Source organism: Procambarus clarkii, chromosome 12, assembly GCF_040958095.1.
Source record: "Procambarus clarkii isolate CNS0578487 chromosome 12, FALCON_Pclarkii_2.0, whole genome shotgun sequence".
Taxonomy (NCBI): domain Eukaryota; kingdom Metazoa; phylum Arthropoda; class Malacostraca; order Decapoda; family Cambaridae; genus Procambarus; species Procambarus clarkii.
In genome coordinates, this window is record NC_091161.1 from 21,084,253 (window position 1) to 21,106,274 (window position 22,022).

General features: G+C 42.6%; 1 protein-coding gene across 1 annotated transcript in view; it reads left to right on the forward strand.

Moving 5' to 3' along the window:
* LOC138363973 (uncharacterized) overlaps positions 1-22,022 on the forward strand; it is a 79,321-nt gene that overhangs the window by 57,069 nt on the left and 230 nt on the right. Inside the window, exons 5-6 of the mRNA XM_069323425.1 lie at positions 14,518-14,705; positions 14,930-15,279. Coding sequence (XP_069179526.1) covers positions 14,518-14,705; positions 14,930-15,279 — 538 coding nt within the window. The remainder of the gene's footprint in view (positions 1-14,517; positions 14,706-14,929; positions 15,280-22,022) is intronic.

The window sequence follows — 22,022 nt, forward strand, 5'->3', positions numbered from 1 at the left end:
GTCTTCAACCCAAACCCTGCTGGTAACAATAAAACATGCATTATTCAGTGCATTGCTGCTTTTCTGGCATCACAACAAGGGTGGAAGTGGAGACGTATAGGGAGACTTGTAGAGTCTCACTCTAGGATTAGGAAAATGGTCAAATACGACAATTTATCCTTCCCTCTGTCTTGGGAGGATATCTCTAAATTGGAGAATAGAAATAAACTATCCATTTTTTTGTATTCAATACACAAACATACAGACGGCGTCTATCATGTCTCTCTTTGTCGTCGTGGTCGCAGACAGTACTCGGTCATAGTTCCTTTATTGTTATTGGGGGAATCTCATGTGGCCCTAATTAAAGAGTTCGATAAGTTCCTACGGAACTTTACTCGCAGCCACAGACGAAAGACAGTCTTCTGTAGAAACTGTCTCTCAGAATATCAAAATTCATCTGAGCTAACAAATCACTCATCTTCCTGCGACATCACTCAGAAAATTATTTACCCTCAGCCTGGGGACACACTCCATTTTAAAAATACGGGGAAAGGTTACGCCCCTTCCCATGTGGGCTATTTTGATTTTGAGTGTGTCCTAAGCACTGAGGATTGTCTAGGTTCTGTTACAGCCATACATAGACCTATAGCATGCAGCTATATAATTGTTGATAGGAACCACACTGTCATTGATAAATTTACTTATTTTGGGGGGGACAGTGTTACTCATTTCATGCAGCGAGTTGCTACCAAATGGGAAATTATCAGATCCACTCTCCCCCATTATGAAATAGACATGTCTCTTGAGGATATGATCCATTTTAGGAGACAGACTCACTGCCAGTTTTGTGAGGAGGTATTTACCCCCTCCAATTTCAAGGTTCAACATCATGATCACCTTAGGGAAAAACTCAATTATATTGGAGCTCTATGTAATTACTGCAACCTCCGCCACATAAATGCTCTAGAGAGTTTAGTCCTAATTGCTCATAATATGTCATATGACATGGGCTTAATTTTGAGGGAGTTTGCCATGGGTTCAAATATTAAGAGCAATATCCTCATGAGACAGGGGACGAAATATCTTAAGGTAGAAATAGGGAAGCTTAAATTTCTTGATTCACTGGCTTTTATTACAGGTAGTCTTTCATCCCTAGCAAAGACCCACATTGATTCAGCCAGCCCCTTAACATTCACTCACTCAATGATAGGTTTGCCCAAAAAGAGTCACCACCTACTTTTAAAGGGTAAGCAGTTTTTCCCTTATGAATATACCACAAAAATCAGCTGCTTTAATGACACAACACTCCCTCCTATTGAAATGTTCTACAGCTCCCTAAACAAATCAGGTATAACTTTGGAAGAATATAGACATTCTAAATTAGTATGGAAGGCTACAGGGTGTAGGACATTAAAAGACTACCTCCTCATTTATTTGAGGTGTGATGTAGGATTACTGGCTGACATTTTTACACACCACAGGGCAATTCTAAATGATATATATTCTTTAGAATTGGCACACTATTGTAGCCTCCCAGGGTACTCCTACGACTGCTTCCTGAAAAGTAGCAGAATATCGTTGGAGTTAAGTGCAGATGTGACGTTGCACAATCTCTTATCACAAAACATACGAGGGGGTTTTACAACTGCAGTTAGGAGTTATGTCAGAGCTAACAACCGCTATGTCAACCCATCTTTTAACCCCCGGGAGGATAGGTCTTCATTCTTACTGTATCTAGATTTCAACTCCCTCTATGGGAGTTGTATGACTAAGAAATTGCCCTATGGGGGACTAAGGAGACTATCATCTGATGAGATGAACTCCTTCATTAGCGGAGGGAAGATAATGACAGAACACCCATTCTCTTCTAACAAAGGGTACTGGCTCTTAATTGACACCAAACACATAAGACCTGAAATAGCTAGACTAACAGACGATCTACCCCTTTGTTTACACCATAGGGGAATAAGTATGGAGGATATCTCACCATTTAGTAGGGGACTTCTGGAAACAAATAACATTACAAATCTCCCTAAAAAAAATATTAAACTGGTTGAAGATCATCTCCCCAAGAAACATTATTTCATATTTCATATCTCTTCACCTTTTACAACTATTTATTGAGATAGGACTTGAAGTGGAAACAATACATGCAATTTACGAGTTCCGTCAGTCAGATTTTATGGCAGAATTTGTTAACACCAACGTTAACAATAGAAATGCCTCCACCAGTAACGATAGGAAAACACTCTTCAAATTACTGACGAACAGTGTTTTTGGTAAAACACTACTGAACCCTGCCCGTTATGCCATTGACACCAAACTAGTGACTTCAGCTAGGGTCTTTTTACGAGAGGTGAAGAATCCTCGCTTTAAACGTATGGTGCATTTAGGTGACAATAAATTATTGTCTGTCAGTTCCAGACCATTCATTAAAATTACTCATCCTAATTACATTGGGTTCCAGATTCTTGAGCTAGCAAAATACAGTTTGTACCATTTTTGGTACAGGGTACTTAAGAACCACTATTCAGATAGGGTACAACTGCTGTATAGTGATACAGACAGTTTCATTTTCAGCTTACTAGCTGAAGATGTCTTTAATGAGATGGGGAAAGAACCCCTTAGTTTGTGGATGGATACGAGTAATTTTCCTGAAACTCACCCCTTGTATGATCCTTCTAAAAAGGGTGTTTTAGGGCTGTTAAAGTCAGAGGTATCAGATAAACACATCCTTGAAGTTGTGGCACTCAAGCCCAAAATGTATAGTGTGCTTTTGCTTGACAATAAAAATTCCATCACCGCTAAGGGTATTCCCCGAGCTGTGCAAAGATCTTTAACACATAACCACTTTAAAGAGACTCTACACAGCAATGAGGTAGTAAATACTTTCAATTATTCACAAATAAGGAATATAGGGGGACAGATGGCAACCACATTCAATACTAAGAGGGGTTTAAGTGCATTTGATGATAAGCGCTTTTACCTAAATAAATACACTAGCCTAGCGTATGGTCACCCAGACATACCATCGGATCCCCACCCCAACGCCTCAGCCCAAGGAATGTCCACCGAGAGTGAAGGTGGTGACGTCATTGAACCACAAGGAGAGGAAGGACAACGCCCCACCAGCGAGAGTGAACCCTATGACGTCAGTAGTCAGTCACCTGAGGGAGGCCCACTACAACCCATTCACTCTCTGGGAGATGATGAGTCATCATCTTCGTCCCAGGAGGAGGAGGGGGAGGAAGACCCCACAACGGACCTCTGGGCACGGAGGAGGGCCCTTGTTAGTAAATATTATGTGGGGGGAGATGACCTACAATACGACTATGTTTAACCCTATGTACTTTGATAATATAATCTATAAATCATCAGGTTTATTTCTTTTTCTCCTTTAAGTATAAAAGCTTAAAATATAACCAACTTAAAAACAACTAAGGGAGGCGGGTCCCTCTTACGGTACACTCAAGGTCATCAAGTACGAGGAAGGGTGGTGAGGGGGGGGGGACCACCCCTACTGAGATGATCCTGTTTTTACACCTGTCCCATAGAGGGAAGTGGGGGCATAACTGCCGCTCACCTGAGTGTTTATTATACAAATAAATTCATTTTTTTTACTTAAATATACTGTCATACTTTTCTGTATAAATGAACATGAATATGAACATAGCGGCACATAATAGATACCTATCTTCACTGTTTTTACGACTGTTGCTGCCCCCACACCTTGGATGACCTAATATGGAGTGGCTCTAAGTGGCACTCTGCTTCTGATTTTCTTATCTGATTGCCCTTCATAGGTGGCTACTTTACTGTAAATGAACATGAACATAGTGGTCCATAATAGATACCTATCTTCACTGTTTTTTCGACTGCTACCACTCACACCTTGGGTGACCTAATATGGAGTGGCACTATGTGGCTCCCCGCTTCTGATTTTCTTATCTGATTTCCATACACAGGTGGCTCTATGTGGCACGATCTTCACTACTCATCTCGACCCTTAAGTCAACCACCAAAGATCCTCCGCTCCACTCAGCCCACAGGTCTTGATGAATGTCATATGTCTTTACGAATTTTCCTATCTAGTTACTCTAGAATTAAACCTACAGAACGCCCATGATTCACCGTGCAGCATGCAATATTCCACACAAGGAAAATTCTTGTTTCCCCTATCTCCCTAGGAGGGCGGAAGGAAATAATAAAATAAATTCCTACCCTCAGTTCTAACTGGCTAAGGTCATTAATTCCATGTACCGGGGGTGGGGGGGGGGGGGAAGGGGGGGATGATGGACCTCGGAATCGCTAATCCACGCCTATGACCGCTTTATCCTTAATCCCCTTAATGCGTAATATCCCGTCCCCCCTACCAAGGGGTGCACAAATTCAATGAGTACAAATACACAAATCACAATACAAGAATCCCATTTAACATTTCAGGTTAATATAGTACTCTCTAAGAGTGTAATAGTGCACATCCACCACACTAGATTTTAACCCATTAACGTTCCAAGATAATATCCTCACTCTACTTAATGATTAATAATAAAACTATCATTGCCCTGTCCGTCACATTCCATGGGATACGAGTTTTTCTTAGATACTCTTCCATCACCGTAACATTTTTGCTTTCTCCTCACTTGCACAACATCTACTAACATCAAAAGTAATATTATTCATATCTATTTTTCTTAATTCTGTATACCATTTTACTGTAACCTTTGTTTCAACATCTGTCACTACAGAAGGTTGAACACCGCTAACACTACGAGAAAGTGCCTTTTCCTGACTATCCTCTATCATCAATACGTCATGTTCTTCCTTACTTTCTTCTACACACGTTTCACTTTCCATTTCACGTCCTGTTTCACAATTGCAACAAGATGGTACGATTTTTTCACCGTTTTTAATCTTGACTCTACACTCTCGAGAGTCGTGTTTCTTACCACAGTATCAACACCTGGGGTCAAACTGGCATTTCCAAGCCATATGTTCCCAACGAGAACACTTCATGCATAATGGGCTCCTCATTGTATTTTGCAACTTTCCTGTAACCTAGTCCTTACACAAAAATTCTATCTGGAGCCTCGATCACCCTTTACCAAAGCAACATCCTGGCTTTGTTTTTCACCACGAAAACCCTCTTTGCCTCTGTTTCTCTTTGCCCAAACAACACTCTCATTGTTGAGAAGAAGATAATCATGATCCAAATAAGTTGGATACTTATTAGTTACTGCCAAATCAGGAAAAATACAAAAACATATGCCCTATATAAATATATATATATATATCTATACATACACACACACATAGCTATATATATATATATATATATATATATATATATATATATATATATATATATATATATATATATATATATACATGTACATATATATACATGTACATATATATATATATATATATATATATATATATATATATATATATATATATATATATATATATATATATATATATATATATATATATATATATATATATATAAAATATAAATTCAACTTAATTTCTGTATTCTCTGTTAACCCCCAATGTACCTTCTTGAATATAAATAAATAAATAAATAAATAAATAAATAAATAAATAAATAAATAAACAGATAATGTGTGTGTAAATGACAGCGGCGTCAAACAGCCTGGTGGACCAAACTACAAATCGGAGGAGGCCTCTTCCTCTGGGGTAATTAGCTTTAGGAAATTACACGGACCCCTTGGGTGTCATGGGCCAGATTCACGAAGCCCATGTAAAAGTAGTAAAAAAAAAAAGTAGAAAAAAGTAAAAAGTAAAAAAAAAAACATTAATGTTTATCAGCGCATCTCTGTGAATTACATATTTTATCAGTATTGTGCAGCCGGTTTTCCCCGCTTGGCTGGACAATTTCAATTTCTTTCTTTATTATGCACCCCATACCCATCCCGTGGGCGGTGGTGTAAAGGATTACAGAGGCACATAATCGGTTCAGGAACTGAACCCTCTAGTTCGTTTAGCTAAGCAAATAACAATTTTTGACGCTAGTTACAAAATTATTAATGTTATATGCACAAGTACACACTCATACATACATGTACATATATATATACGTACATATATACATACACATACATATTTAATCACCCACACAAATAAACACATCAATAATCATTACAAAAACACATTACAGTCTCCGTGGTGTAGTGGTAAGACACTCGCCTGGCGTTCCGCGAGCGCTATGTCATGGGTTCGTATCCTGGCCGGGGAGGATTTACTGGGCGCAATTCCTTAACTGTAGCCTCTGTTTAACGCAACAGTAAAATGTGTACTTGGATGAAAAAACGATTCTTCGCGGCAGGGGATCATATTCCAGGGACCATAGGATTAAGGACTTGCCCGAAACGCTACGCGTACTAGTGGCTGTACAAGAATGTAACAACTCTTGTATATATCTCAAAAAAAAAAAATAATCTTTGTGTCACAAGTGATCAACAATTAGAGGCTCACAACAGTCACTATACAAGACACTTTACATTTATGATGAGTCACACAGTTACTAGTCTTGCTCCACACCCACCTAATTGGGCGGAAGCTTTACAGCCATGTACATGTATTATCTACAGTAAGCAAATTTTGGATACTTCGCTAAGATTTCGGGCAGCACATCATTATGAATGAAGTACTTACACACACTGATGCCAATAGTTTTCTTGTGTCCTGACACTGGCGATGGGGTTGTATTATTTATTTAACGAAATATATATATATATATATATATATATATATATATATATATATATATATATATATATATATATATATATATATATATATATATATACATATATATATATATATATATATATATATATATATATACATATATATATATATATATATATATATATATATATATATATATATATATATATATATATATATATATATATATATATATAATATACCCACTGCACCATACTCAGAGCCCTAAAGAGAAGGGAATTCTAGGGTATTTAACTCCCATATATATCTATCTATATATATATATATATATATATATATATATATATATATATATATATATATATATATATATATATATATATATATATATTCCTTGAAATTTTGTCACATTAACGTCTACATCTGTCGTTCTTCTGACACATAGATTTTTAAGGTTAATTAACATATATGCAAATTACAAAATTTATTAGCTGGAGTGCAGAGCTTCACACACTCAATCCTAGCCATCAAGTAACTATCAAAATGCATATATCTTTGCTTTCACTTCAGTTATATTTATGACAAGGGATTTAAAATTTTCCTATATTTCTGCTTTTCTGATGACATTAAAAACTTTCGTTTATTACAGTATCTACATAAAATTAACATTTATCTTCATTAGGTTGTAGTTCCCATCAATAGGGAGAGCGTCGGTAAAAAAAAAAAATTTGTTTATATATAGATATCTTTCCTCTCTCAATAATATGCCCGAAACGCTATGCGTACTAGTGGCTTTAGGTATTGTATGTACTAGCTCTATCAATAAATCCAATATTATGTTTGTAAATCGACTACTTATGTACTTTCCTGAATAAAATGAACTTTACTTTACTAATATCTAATCTGTGACTAAAACGTAAGACCGAACGTAAGTTTATATCCCTGTTACCTAGCAGTAAATAGGTACTCGGGAGTTAGTCACCTGTCACGGGCTGCTTCCTGAGGGTGGAGGCCTGGTCGAGGACCGGGCCGCGGGGACACTAAAAAGCCCCGAAATCATCTCAAGATAACCTCAAGTTAACGACTTTATCTATGCCTTTTTGATAACATATACAATTATAAGCTTTATTAGTGAATCTCTATTAATTAAACAATATATCAGAGAGTGTGTAAGGTTCGGTGTTCCATGTGCGAAGAGACATGGGAGATTTTACATCAGTACAGTAAATGTTTTAAGTAGCGAACGCATACTAACGAATAACGATTAGTATAGACCAACACTATTCAGATTCAGATTCAGATTCAGATGTTTATTCAGGTAAGGTATATACATACAAGTGATGTTACATTAATGGATTGATATATAGATAGAGCTAGTACATACAATGCCTAAAGCCACTATTACGCAATGCGTTTCGGGCAACGCATTGTTCATTGTTCTATGAAGTCTATTTAACTTCCAGTCATGTATTTTTCAATAAGTCTTAAATGTTTTCTGGCTAGTTATGTTAGATATTATTAGAAATACGTATTCTACTTGTTAATATAATAAATTAAATTTGCGATCATTTAAGGAGAGAAGTACGACGACTGGATCACTGTGTACAGAAGGTTGATATGCCAACAAACACTTTCCAGACAACAATATATCTTGGATAAGTCGCTCCACAGCATTGACACCTGGAACGTTGACTTCCTGTGAGGCCACATATTTACTTATTTCATAATGAAAGTATATTATTTCATAGTAAATATATGTTTTCTCGTGTTCTGCATTAAGCACCAACATTATAGTGAATAAATATACCATATTTCTTCATTATTTAAGTAATGCTACGAGGCTTTGAGTAGCTTTGGGTCATTAGGCGAACAGAATTTCCAATAGATGGGGCGAGAGTCGCGCTATCTCTCGCCCGGGCGCGAGTCGAAACTTATTTTAGAATTGATATATCTTTGTCCTCCAACAAAATATATTTCCTTTGGTGCACTCACAAAAACGAGCATATCTCTGTCTTTCTGAAGGCATGTAATATTTTTGGCTTTATAAGCGTATCTTTGTTAATTACACACTATATTGGCAAGTGCGTAGGCTTCTGCATTCCATGACCGACAAGCTACTGAATGCCACTATTAAAACGTATGTATCTTCACTTGAGCTTTATATATGTCTATGGTAAAGTATTTAAAATAAAGCTTATATTTCTATCTTTCTTAAGACATATAAAACATATGTGTTTATTAACGAATTTACGTGAAATAAGCATTGTTCTGAGAGAGAGTTGCTCTGTCGATCAGTTTGTGCGGGGTCGGAACTCGGCGATTATTAAAACACATGTATCTTCATTAGAACTTTATATATTTCTATGGTAATGTAGTTAAAATGAAGCTTATATTTCTATCTTTCATAAGACATATAAAACATATGTGTTTATTAACGAATTTCCGTGAAATAAGCATTGTTCTGAGAGAGAGTTACTCCGTTGCTCGATCTGTGCGGGATCGGAGCTCGCCGATTATAAAAATACACGTATCTTCGCTTTAAATACAAATATGCCCATGGTAAGGCATTTAAAATGAAGATTATGTTTCTATATTTCTTGAGACGTATAAAACTCTTACGTTTATTAACGATTCTGTGTGAAATAAGCATTGTTCTGAGATGAATATTGCGGATTTCCAGCTCTACGACCAATGAAAAATGCAACTTTTATACAACTACAAATATCTTTAGTTTTACTTTAAATTTTGTCCTGAAAGAGTTTTCATATATAGATCCAGTTTCTGCCGTTCTTTTGACATAAAAATACCTTTGGTTTAATAAGTTATTAAGATGTTTTCAACAATATTACCTGGGCGTTCACCAATTCTAACATGGGTGACCCTTTTGGAAACGCAACACATGGGTTGACCTGATTGATATATGGGTCAGATTCCATTAAGGTTCGGAACATTTATACCCGCGCGTAGTGACCATCACCCCCTCCTCCTGCTAAGCCCCTGCCTTCTCTTACCCCTCCCCCTGCTCTTCCCCTTCCTCCTCATCCCTCCCTTCTCTTGACCCTCCTCTCTTCCCCTTTCTCCTCATCCCCCCCCTCCTTCGCATACCCCTCCCCTGCTCTTCACCTTCCTTCTCTTACCCCTCCCCTCTTCCCCTTCTTCCTCATCCCTCCCTTCTCTTGCCCCTCCTCTCTTCCCCTTTCTCCTCATCCCCCCCCCTCCTTCGCATACCCCTCCCCCTGCTCTTCACCTTCCTTCTCTTACCCTTCCTCCTCATCCCCCCCTTCTCTTGCCCCTCCTTTCTTCCCCTTCCTACTCATCCCCCCTTCGCTTACCCCTCCCCCTCCTTTCCCCCTTCCTCCTCATCCCTTTTATTTCCCCCTCCTCCTCATCCCCCTTCCCTTACCCCTCCCCCTCCTCTTCCCCTTTCTTCTCATCCCTCCTTCCCTTGCCCGTCCTCTCTTCCCCTTTCTCCTCATCCCCCTTCTCTTACTCCTCCCCCCTCCTTACCAACTTTCTCTTACCCCCTCTCCCCTCCTCTTCCCCTTCTCTAACCCCTACCCTCTCCCCCACCTCTTCTCCTTCCTTCTCATCCCCCTTCTTTTACTCCTCCTCCTCTTCCCCCTCCCCCTCTTACTTGTACTACTCCTACCCCTGCTATTCTTCCCCCTCCTCTTCTCCTCCGTTACCTAATTCCCCCCTTCCCCCCCCCCCAGACGTCCTGCTCCTTCCCCCTCCTCCTTTCCTCTCCCCCTTCTTCCTCCTTCCTCTTAGACCAACTCCTTCCTCCTCTTTTTCATCCTCCTTCCTCCTCTGCCTCGACCTCCTTCCTCCTCGATCTCCTCCTCCTTCCTCCTCGTCCTCCTCCTCCTTCCTCCACGCTCTTCTCCTCATTCCTCCTCGCCCTCCTCTTTCCTCCTCTTCCTCCTTCCTCCTCGCCCTCCTCCTCCTTCCTCCTCGCCCTCCTCCTTCCTCCTCGCCCTCCTCTTTCCTCCTCCCCTTCCTTCCTCCTCGCCCTCCTCCTTCCTCACTCTCCTTCTTCCTCCTCGCCCTCTTCCTTCCTCCTTGCTCTCCTCCTTCCTGCTCCTTCCTCCTCGCCCTCCTCCCCCTTCCTCCTTGCTCTCCTCCTCCTTCCTCCTCGCCCTCCTCCCTCCTTCCTCCTCTTCCTCCTTCCTCCTCGCCATCCTCGTCCTTCCTTCTCGCCCTCCTCCTTCTTGCCCTCCTCCTCCTCCTCCTCCTTCCTTTTCGCTCTCCTCCTTCCTTTTCGCTCTCCTCCTCCTTCCTCCTCGCTCTCCTCCTCCTTCCTCCCTCCTCGCCCTCCTCCTTTCTGTTCGCCCTCCTACTCCTCCTTCCTCCTCGCCTTCGTCCTCCTCCTCCTTCCTCCTTGACCTCCTTCTTCCTCCACCTCCTTCCTCCTCGGCCTACTCCTCCTTCCTCCTCGCCCTCCTCCTTCCCCTCCTTCCTCCTCCCTCCTACTTTCCCTCCTCCTCCTTCCTCCTCGCCTTCCTCCTCCTCCTCCTCGCCCACCTCCTTCATCCTCGACCTCCTATTCCTTCCTTCTCGTCCTCCTCCTCCTCCTAGTCCTTCTTCTAGTCCTTCTAGAAGGACTAGTCCTCTAGTCCTTCTTCCTCGCCCTCTTCCTCCTTCCTCCTCCTCCTTCTTCCTCCTTGCTCTCCTCCTTCTCCTTCCTCCTCGCCCTCCTCCACTTCTTCCTCCTTGCTCCTTCCCCTCCTTTCTCCTCCTTCCTCCTTGCCCTCCTTCTTCCTCCACCTCCTTGACCTATTATTCCTTCCTTCTCGCCCTCCTCCTCGCTCTCCTTCTTCCTCCTTCCTCCTCGACCTCACCCTCTTACCTGGAATTCTTCCTCCTTCCTCCTCGCTCTCTTTCTCCTCCTTCCTCCTTGCCCTCCTTCTTCCTCCACCTCCTTCCTCCTCTCCCTCCTCCTCCTTCCTCCTCGACCTATTATTCCTTCTTTCTCGCCCTCCTCCTTCTTCTTCCTTCCTCCTCGCTCTCCTCCTTCTTCCTTCTCGCCCTCCTCCTTCGTCCTCGCCCTCCTCCTTCCTCCTCGCCCTCCTTTTCCCCCTCCTTCCTCCTCGCCTTCCTCCTTCTTCCTCCTCGCTCTCCTCCTCCTTCCTACTCGCCCTCCTCCCTCCTCCTCGCCCTCCTCCTCCTTCCTACTCACCCTCCTCCTCTTTCCTTCTTGCCCTTCTTTTACCTCCACTTTCTTCCTCCTTGCTCTCTTCCACCTCCTTCCTCTTCGCCCACCTCCTCCTTCCTCGTCGCCTTCCTCCTTCTTCCTCCTCGCCCTCCTCCTCCTCTTTCCTCCTCGGCCTCCTCCTTCCTACTCGCCCTCCTCCTCCTCCTTCCTCTCCTCCTCCTTCCTCCTCGCCCTCCTTCCTTCTCCGCCTACTCCTCCTTCCTCCTCGCCCTCCTCCTCCTTCCTCCTCGCTCTCCTCATCCTCAACGTCCTCTTTAACTTCCTCCGCTACCTCATCGTCCTTCCTCCTCTGCCTTGACCTCCTCCCCCTTCCTCCTCGATCTCCTCCTCCTTCCTACTCAACCTCATCCTCTTACCTGGAATTCTTCCTCTTCCTCGACCTCTTCCTAAAAAAATGAATGAAAATGATGAATTAACCTTTATTATGATCTTGTTTCTTTTTACTAAATGTAGAAATATACTTTTATATTTCTACATTTATATAAATAGCAGCAATAAAAAACTACGTTTATGAAACATTTAAGGTTGCCACAAGGTTTCATTTTTTTTTTTTAGCTAACGTTTAGTGCAATACGTTTTAGAAACTTATTTACATCCACACAAAATTAAGCATCTAATGCGTGAAAACAAACGTTGCCAATACCTTCCAACACTTTCCAGATACGTTGTGGCAACCTAAAATTGTTTCCTGGGAGGTGTTCTTGGAAGTGGAATTTCAACAATGGCACTGCAAGAGTTTGGATCTGGCTTGTTACCGTCTAAGCTCACCTGGAACTCCAGAAACTTTAATTTTTGAGCTGCCAGAGTGCACTTCTGAACATTTAATTTAAAACCTGCTCGATCTAACAAAGAAAGTCTCAGTGGAGTCTCATAAGTGTTCACCAAACGTCCAGGCATATATTGCATCATCATCCAGGTATGTAGCGAGGGCCTTCCCAAGACTGGACTGAGTATGTAATTAATGGCCCTCTGAAATGAAGGGGGTGTCTTTTGGTCAAAAGACATCCTACAAAATTGATAAGGTTGCCTGCCCTCAGGAAATGCTGTTCTTCCCTTTTTCTCAGCCACCGGTATTGCCCAATATGCAGACTTAGCATAAAGAGTGGAAAAGTATTTTGCTGCCCGGAATTGTTCTATTATATCCTGAATTAGAGATTAATTATAAATATCACCCTTAGTAATTTTGTTCACCTTCCAGTAGTTCACACAAAAATTGTAACTACCATCTGGTTTACGAACTAACACAATAAGAGACAACCATATCTTGATGATTTCGAGGCTTAGTGTTCCCGCGGCCCGGTCCTCGACCAGGCCTCCACCCCGAGGAAGCAGCCCGTAACAGTTGACTAACTCCCAGGTATCTATTTACTGCTAGGTGACAGGGACATCAGGGTGAAAGAAACTTTGCCCATTGTTTCTCGCCGGTGCCCGGGATCGAACCCGGGACCACAGGATCATGCGTCCAGTGTTCTGTCCTCTCAGCCACCGGTTCCCACCATAGTGACATACTAGGCTCTATCATGTCCTGTCTTAACATTTTCTGGCACTCATGCTGGATAACATTCTTTTCCTGTTCCGTGAGCCCATTGCCGGGTGAAAACAGGTGCATAGTCACCTGTTGGGATGGTGTGATCAGTTATATCAAGGAGACCAATCTGGTCATCCTCGGTTGCAAACAATTTTGGAAATTTCCATGAAATCCCTCTTAACACTTTTATCTGTCTGTGGAACATGCTGCAAATCTAGTGCTGATAATAATTTCTCTACATCTTGTATAATATTTTAACCTTTACTCGTTTATGTTCTTCAATGGTCTCTTACTCTCGGTAACATTTAATGCACTACATTGTGCTTTGATAGTTCGCATTTCAGATGACTCATGGTGCAAAATTTCTGAAGTGTTCACCAGAGATTCCAGAGATATTCTATTACCTGCTCTGAAGCAATAGGTTTTGTGAAAGATGTTGACTGGAATAAGTGCATCTTTATCAAGCACTACAATTAGATGGTGAGGATTTAATAACCTGTCACATCTCCCCCTCCCCATCCAGCCCGTTGACGCCATGAGGGGGCTTGGTGGCCGGCTGCTGGAGTGTGATGCTCCACGGGACGATCTTCTGTCCTTTGATAAGGCAGGAGCCTTATGCTCCTGCTGCTGTCTTCTCCAATTATACCGGATCGCTTTTCCTTTTCCTTATGTTTCGTTTTTCTCCCCCCCCCCCCTCTTCTCCTATCTACTTGCCGTTTCCTGCCGATCTTTTCCTAGTTTTGATTATTCTTTTGGACTTCTTCTATTTTGACATCCAGGTGCTCTTGCGCCTGTAGAACTGTAGTACCTAACGTCGAGAGCGAGGGAATTTTCTTTTATTGTCAATCCTCCTTTCGTCACTGAACGCGATCTCGACGGACTGACGGTTCTTAAGGTGGCGTGTGTGGGGCGTATACTCACGACGCACCCCTAGGGGGACCCAGACATGATCGGCGATAGCTTCTTGTTGGGTGTCCTGCCTCTAATTGTGGCTCCATGGTGGGTGTAGGGGCACATTCGTGAATGAATGTCTGACTCCAGTTTCATGTCAAATTCTGTTGTTCTTATCCCTTCTCAGGCTCGTGGGGTGGGTGACCAAGCCCCCGAGTCGGTCCATGTTGGAAGACTGGGCTCTGTAGCCCCCGCTGTGTTGGGCCCCGACTTTTCTCCTCCTCCCGACCCTCCTCCTCCTCCTCCCGACCCTCCTGACTACTCCCCTCGGCTCCTCTCCCCCCTCTGTTTGGATCGAGCCTCAAGCCCCCAGTGGTGACCACCTCGTCCCATGGCACAGCTCAGTCTCTAGTAGTGACTACTGCGCCTTTTAACTCCTCTCTCTGGGGGTTCTCAACGCCGTCCTCACCACGGGCCACGCTTGCTTGATTCCTTCCTGTACTGATGCGTTTCAAGCCTTGTTTGGTCCCGCTTTGGGGGCCAAATACTTTGATCTCCTCCCACTTGATTCTACGCCTCCTGACGATTTCTCTTCATAGGCACCTTGTTGATTCAGTAGATGCCTCTGTATCCTTCAACCCCACCCGTTTTGGTACACTTGTCATTGCTGCTGCTCCTCAGGATGCAGCCTCCTGCTTGGCCGCCTTTTCCTGCATTGGCGAGACCCCCGTTCAGGTCTCCATGAACGCTCGGTTAAATGCCAGTGTTGGCACTGTTCTCCTCCCACACCATGTTGCAACCGGTGTTAGGAATCTAAAAGACTGCCACGAGGATATCAAGCATACCCTCGAGGCCCAAGGTCATTCTGTCCTTCAGGTGGATACGTTCACTCGTCCCCCTCGTGGTCGTCGCCGTCTGCCCCTTCGGGTTGTGAAGATTACCTTTAATGGTAGGACCCTTCTGACCTCCTTCATTCTTGCTGGTGCCAGATGCTCCGTTCAGGGATATATTCAATCTCCTCGGCACTGCAATAAGTGCTGGAGGTTTGGGCATGGTGCCCTCAAATGCTCTAGTCCTGTCTCCCTCTCTCTGTCCCATGTGTGGGGGCGAGGGTCACTCTCAGTTGGAGTTCACTTCTCCCCAGGCTCGCTGCCTCAATTGCGGTGAGGCCCACCCTACCTTCTCCCGCACGTGTATACGTTACAAACTTGAGGCAGCCGTCCTCAACTTGAAGCACCGGGACAGTTTGTCTTTTCCTGAGGCTCGGTGCAAAGTTCATTGTCTCCCTCCTTTCGTTGGCGCGTCTTATGCTCGCTTGGTACACTCTTCCTCTCCTCGTCCTTCCCATCTTCCTCAATCTCACAACCGTCCACAAGCCTTAGACCCGGACACACCCAACACCACCTCCCCTGTTCCTTTCCATTCTGTCCCAGAGGGTCCCCCTCCTGGTTCTCTGTCTATGGTTCCCCTTCTTTCTACCCAGTCTGTCATGTCTTCTGTGTCTTCTTTCTCCTCTCCCTCTAGTCCTCCTTCCCATCATTCTCTTCCGTCTCTTGGGTAGCCACCCCACCTGACTGTGCGGGCCGATATCCATCGCTTTCCTGGTGATCGTGTTGTTCACTCTCGTTCTTCTTCTATTGAGACGCTAGAGTCTGTTGCCCAGTACATTGCTGCTGGGACACCTGTGTTTCTGAGTCACAAGCGGAAACCTGGCTCCTCTCATTCCTCCTCCCCGGCAGGTAAGAAGGCTTCGCTTTCTTATTCGCTCCCTACCTCTGATTCTATCGTTCCTTCCCCTCCTGCTTTGGTGGTAGAGCCCCATGTTCCTACTGTAGAGGTTTCTTTGGCCCCTGGTTCCGTCTTGGTTACTGCCCTTGCTGAGATGCGCTCCCCTCTTTCTGCCACTCCTCCTCCTGCTCTTCTTTCCCGCCCCTCTTGGTTGTCTCCTCCTCCAGACCCCTGCTCATCCACCTCTGGCCAGTCCTCCTACTCCTTTCCCTCCTTCTTTACTCGGTTTACCCATCCCCCCCCCCTATCCCTGACTTCGCTGACCCTGATCCTGACCCTGTGCTTCTTTAACATGCTGTGTTTCTTTTTCACCTTTATTTCTTCTTTGTTCTCTGTTGCTGTCCTCTATTTTTTTGTCGATGTCTATTCTTCAGTGGAACATCCGTTAATACCACGCCAATTTTCATGACGTCCAACTCCAATTTTCAGTTTTTGCCCCTTTATGTCTGTCTCCAGGAGCCGATGCTTGGTGCTCATCCTGGTCACTTCCGTGGCTATTCTTTTCTCCCTCTTTCCCCCCCCCCCCCCCGCTGTTGCTGGGGCCCATAACTCTTCTGCTCTCTTGATTCGCTCCGATGTTCCCTTCGTCCCCTTACTTTTTTCAATGCCTCTCCACTGTTCTGCTGCCCGTGTCTTTGTGCGTAAATGGTACACGGTTTGTTCTATTTATCTCCCCCCCCCCACTGTCCCACAGTCTCTTCTCGATCTTAAACACCACCTGGACTCCTTGCCGGAGCCTGTGCTCCTGCTGGGTTATTTCAGTTGCCGACGTGCACTTTGGGGTGATGTGCTGACAAACACTCGGGGTCGCCTTCTTAAGCCGTTCATCCTCTCTTCTTCCCTGTCTCTTCTGAATTCTGGTGAGCCCACTCATTTGGACTCTGACTCGCTCCCTTTCCTGCCTCGATCTTTCTCTGTGCTTGTTATCATTTTACTTTGATTTCGCGTGGCGGGTCCTTGATGACCTCCATGGGAGTGATCATTTTCCCATCCTTGTTACCTTTTTCTCTTTTCACTCTCCTCTCTCCTTCCCTAGGTGGCGGTTTGCTGAGGCTGACTGGCACCTCTTTACCCTCCGTGCTACTATTTCCTACCTCTCTGTTCTGCCACTCCCTCGCGCCCTCTTTCTTTTACATGGCACTTGTCGGAAAATCCGACACCATTTAATATATCATACAGACAGATAATAATTGCTGCTGTATTACCAACAAGTTACCCATAGAAAACGTAACTTGTAGTGGAATTACCGTCTAAAGAAAACGGGATATCATCACCACATACTATTATATTCACCACCTATTATGTTGGGAATTATTCTTAAATACATTAGTCTTTGGACTTTACCATCATAAAAACATCTCATATAAATTAACTTAATTATCAATATTAAAGTAGAGTAAATGTGACCCTTCTATCACTTATTGACATCTGGACAATGTAAGCTAGGCGTCAGGGTTAGGGAGGGCAGCCTTTGTTGTTGTTGTCACCTCCGAGACGCGTGGAGCAAATTCGGCTCCTATTATATCTGGACAATGTCGGCCAGTAGCGTCAATAGTATGGAGTGTTAGACATAGCCATTGTTTATACTAGACCAGAGGCACACGGGAGCAAATACGGCTCCTGTTAATTTTTCTTGGACGTAGTGTTATGGAAACCAAAGGTGTACCATCTTCAACACGCTGTCAACAAATCAAGTTAAGTGTTCTTTCTGAAACCCATTATCTATCATTAGTGGCCATTAATGTCATTGGGTAGGGATAGCCGGTTAGAGCACGAGATAGCCTCAAACTAAAGGTAATTAAGCCAGGTCTTCATTGTTCCATGTACAGTGTTTTCTCTGAAATGCTTGCCATATATAGGATTCTGGCTTTACAGCTAGCGCCCTTTTAACAGGTCAAGACGAGGAAGCAAGACTTTGTGCACCAGTTACTGGGTGATGGAAGCTACCTCAAAGAGAATAATTTGGTGTCTACACCCTAGTTATACCTGGTGGACTAACCTGCTGTACTATAAGATAAGGAACCTCTTCAATGTATGTAGTCTATTACTGTAGTTTGATTGGCTGCATATATATAAATAATATAAACCCCCCCTAATGTGTAGAGGATCGATTTGTGAGATTATGAGATTATTGCAGAAATACAGTCCACTTATCATTATACAAATTGCTATCGAAGTATATAAATTAACGTAAATATAAATTCATATAAATTAAATAAATATAAATCTCACAGGTCGGTTCCCACATTATTTGGTCCTTCGAACCGGATGACGGATTATTTGATCCTTTGAACCCACATTTGGTCATCTTAGTACCGGATGAACCAGTTAACCAGTGGATTCATTAAATATACTAGTGCAGTGTGATTTAAACAAAGCCAGCAGTCAAGACGGCGGCGTTGACTCGTGCGAGTTCACGAGCCCCGCTCAGTTCAGATCAGCTTCGTCAGTGGTTTCATGCACACCCACAGATATTTGGTGGCGTGTTATTCTGTGAAATGACAGCGCTAATATAGTAGCCAGCCAAATTAGTGACTGTGTCGCGAGATTGTTCACGGATTTCGTGGTGTTAAATTTCGCGAGAGATTATCCACGAATTTTGTGGAGTTTATTTCGCGAGGTCACTAATAATATTTAATACTTCTAGATAATATTAGAAGTTTCATAGAGGCTAATTAAGAGGCTATTATCAATAATTGTGTATATTATTTCTCCAAAATAGAGAATTATTTAATATATATTGCTCTAGTGTTCACAATATAATATTTACTAATTGCCAACCCACAACAGGGTAGGATATTTACCATTGACTAGTTGAACTATTATCGTTCATCCTAGTCCCATTATTACCATAGTCAGTTGTACTATGTTGAACAACCTAACACCATTAATGAATGGTCCAGACCCTATTTTGGGTGTAATTTGTATCAACTCGAGTTGAGTTGTATATATAATAATTTACTTATGATCATTACACCTTTGAGTGATTAATTAGCGTCTCTACCATCCTAGGGTGATATAGAAGAGCTAACCTAAAGGTACTTCCAGTGACACTGGTTTATCACTCAAATCATTAGTGTGTATGATTGTATATATATAATGTGTATTAATTTTAAGTGCTAACTTCTAGTAGAGGTAGGATTATTGCCTAGTGAGTGCAGAATTTGACCCTAGGCTACCATCAGTGCTTGTTCAGTATTATGAGCAGCCCAAGTACAAGCCCCACAAGGCTTCACCAACGAGCCAGTATGGATAATGCAGGGAGAATGAAAAGAACCCTTGCAGGTCTTAAAGGCCACTTAACAAGACAGATCAAGAAATGTGAAGATTTGTCACAACAATCTCAAGTTCATTATGCTGACCTGGAAAGCTATTATCAAGCAGCTGCAGGTAAATTTGAGCAAATCAAATGCCAAATAGCTCTCCTTGTGGGGACAGATTACTACCATCAATTCATCGGTAGCCCTAGTAAATATCAGGGTATAACCATGTTAAACTCTGCAGGAGGTAAATTACTCTCAGGCCCAGTATCAAGCCTGAGGAGACCTATGCCTGCAGATAAACAATACCAATAGAAATCTAAATTTGTCAGCTGATTATATTTCTCCAGTAGCATTATACTAAGGAGATTACAGCTGACTATACCAACAGAGGTTGATGTTAGTATCATCATTTAAAGCTGAAGATGAGTTCATGAGGCCTCAGTGGCAAATCATTGAACAGTAGCCTAAAACAGCTACAAGTCACTGCGACCAATGTCACTGAACCCACTGCAGTCTCAGAACCATACTTTACTTTAATGATGAGCTATTCAATCTTCTGAATCAATTAACTAAATTAAACCCCAATAAATCTGATGACTGATTTGATACATTTATTATTTAATCAAGATGTATTCCATGGGCCTCAGTGTTTATATATCAGTGACCAGTTACCTGAACAAACTTCAAGTTATATCTAATGTCACTGATCTCATTGCAGTCCCTGAATCATACTTGACTGTAGTACTTGATCACATTCAGTCTTCTGGGTTAAATAATATGTATTTAGGCTTGAATATTAGCCTTTCAAGAGTTGACAGGGAAATGAAATCGCATTAGACTTCTAACCCCTGCAACTTTAGTACGGGACATCCGTCCTGTACGAACAGACACACAAATGTGTGATTACTAACTACTAACATCAAATTAATCTAATAATTCGAAGGAGGAGTATCGGTGTTCGTCTGTTCTAATTAGGACTTCGACCCGTGAGCAGCCCCTGGGGAATTATGTCGGAAAATCCGACACCATTTAATATATCATACAGACAGATAATAATTGCTGCTGTATTACCAACAAGTTACCCATAGAAAATGTAACTTGTAGTGGAATTACTGTCTAAAGAAAACGGGATATCATCACCACATACTATTATATTCACCACCTATTATGTTGGGAATTATTCTTAAATACATTAGTCTTTGGACTTTACCATCATAAAAACATCTCATATAAATTAACTTAATTATCAATATTAAAGTAGAGTAAATGTGACCCTTCTATCACTTATTGACATCTGGACAATGTAAGCTAGGCGTCAGGGTGAGGGAGGGCAGCCTTTGTTGTTGTTGTCACCTCCGAGACGCGTGGAGCAAATTCGGCTCCTATTATATCTGGACAATGTCGGCCAGTAGCGTCAATAGTATGGAGTGTTAGACATAGCCATTGTTTATACTAGACCAGAGGCACACGGGAACAAATACGGCTCCTGTTAATTTTCCTTGGACGTAGTGTTATGGAAACCAAAGGTGTACCATCTTCAACACGCTGTCAACAAATCAAGTTAAGTGTTCTTTCCGAAACCCATTATCTATCATTAGTGGCCATTAATGTCATTGGGTAGGGATAGCCGGTTAGAGCACGAGATAGCCTCAAACTAAAGGTAATTAAGCCAGGTCTTCATTGTTCCATGTACAGTGTTTTCTCTGAAATACTTGTCATATATAGGATTCTGGCTTTACAGCTAGCGCCCTTTTAACAGGTCAAGACGAGGAAGCAAGACTTTGTGCACCAGTTACTGGGTGATGGAAGCTACCTCAAAGAGGATAATTTGGTGTCTACACCCTAGTTATACCTGGTGGACTAACCTGCTGTACTATAAGATAAGGAACCTCTTCAATGTATGTAGTCTATTACTGTAGTTTGATTGGCTGCATATATATAAATAATATAAACCCCCCCTAATGTGTAGAGGATCGATTTGTGAGATTATGAGATTATTGCAGAAATACAGTCCACTTATCATTATACAAATTGCTATCGAAGTATATAAATTAACGTAAATATAAATTCATATAAATTAAATAAATATAAATCTCACAGGTCGGTTCCCACAACACTGTCTTTGACGCTGCCCTCGGCTCTATTCCTCGCTCTTCGTCTCGGGGAACGAGGAAGTGCGTTCCCCCGCGTGGAATATGGACTGTGCTCGGGGTGTCCGCTGTAAGCGTGCAGCCTGGAAGACACACCGCCACTGGCAGATGGTTGAGTCTTTTCCTTTGCTTCCGAAGGTGAGTGTGGTGGCCCGTAAGACCATTAGTATGGCTAAACGTGCATGCTGGATGTCTTATTTCTTCACCGTTACGTCCGAAACTCGTCTGCGACTGGTATGGAAGCGTATCCTCATGATAGCGGGTAATTTCGTTCCTGATACCTCGCCGGTCCTTTACCTCCGTGGTGCTCTTGTGGCGGACCCGTTGCAGGTCGCGATCGAACTGGGTTTCCACTTTTCATCTGTTAGCTCTGGTTCTCATCTTGCCCAATCCTTCCTTCTTTCCTTCCTTCATAAACCTATTCTTGAATCTCATCCTTTAGATTTCTGTACCCATCTTCGCCTTCCCTATAACGATCCCTTCTCTCTCTG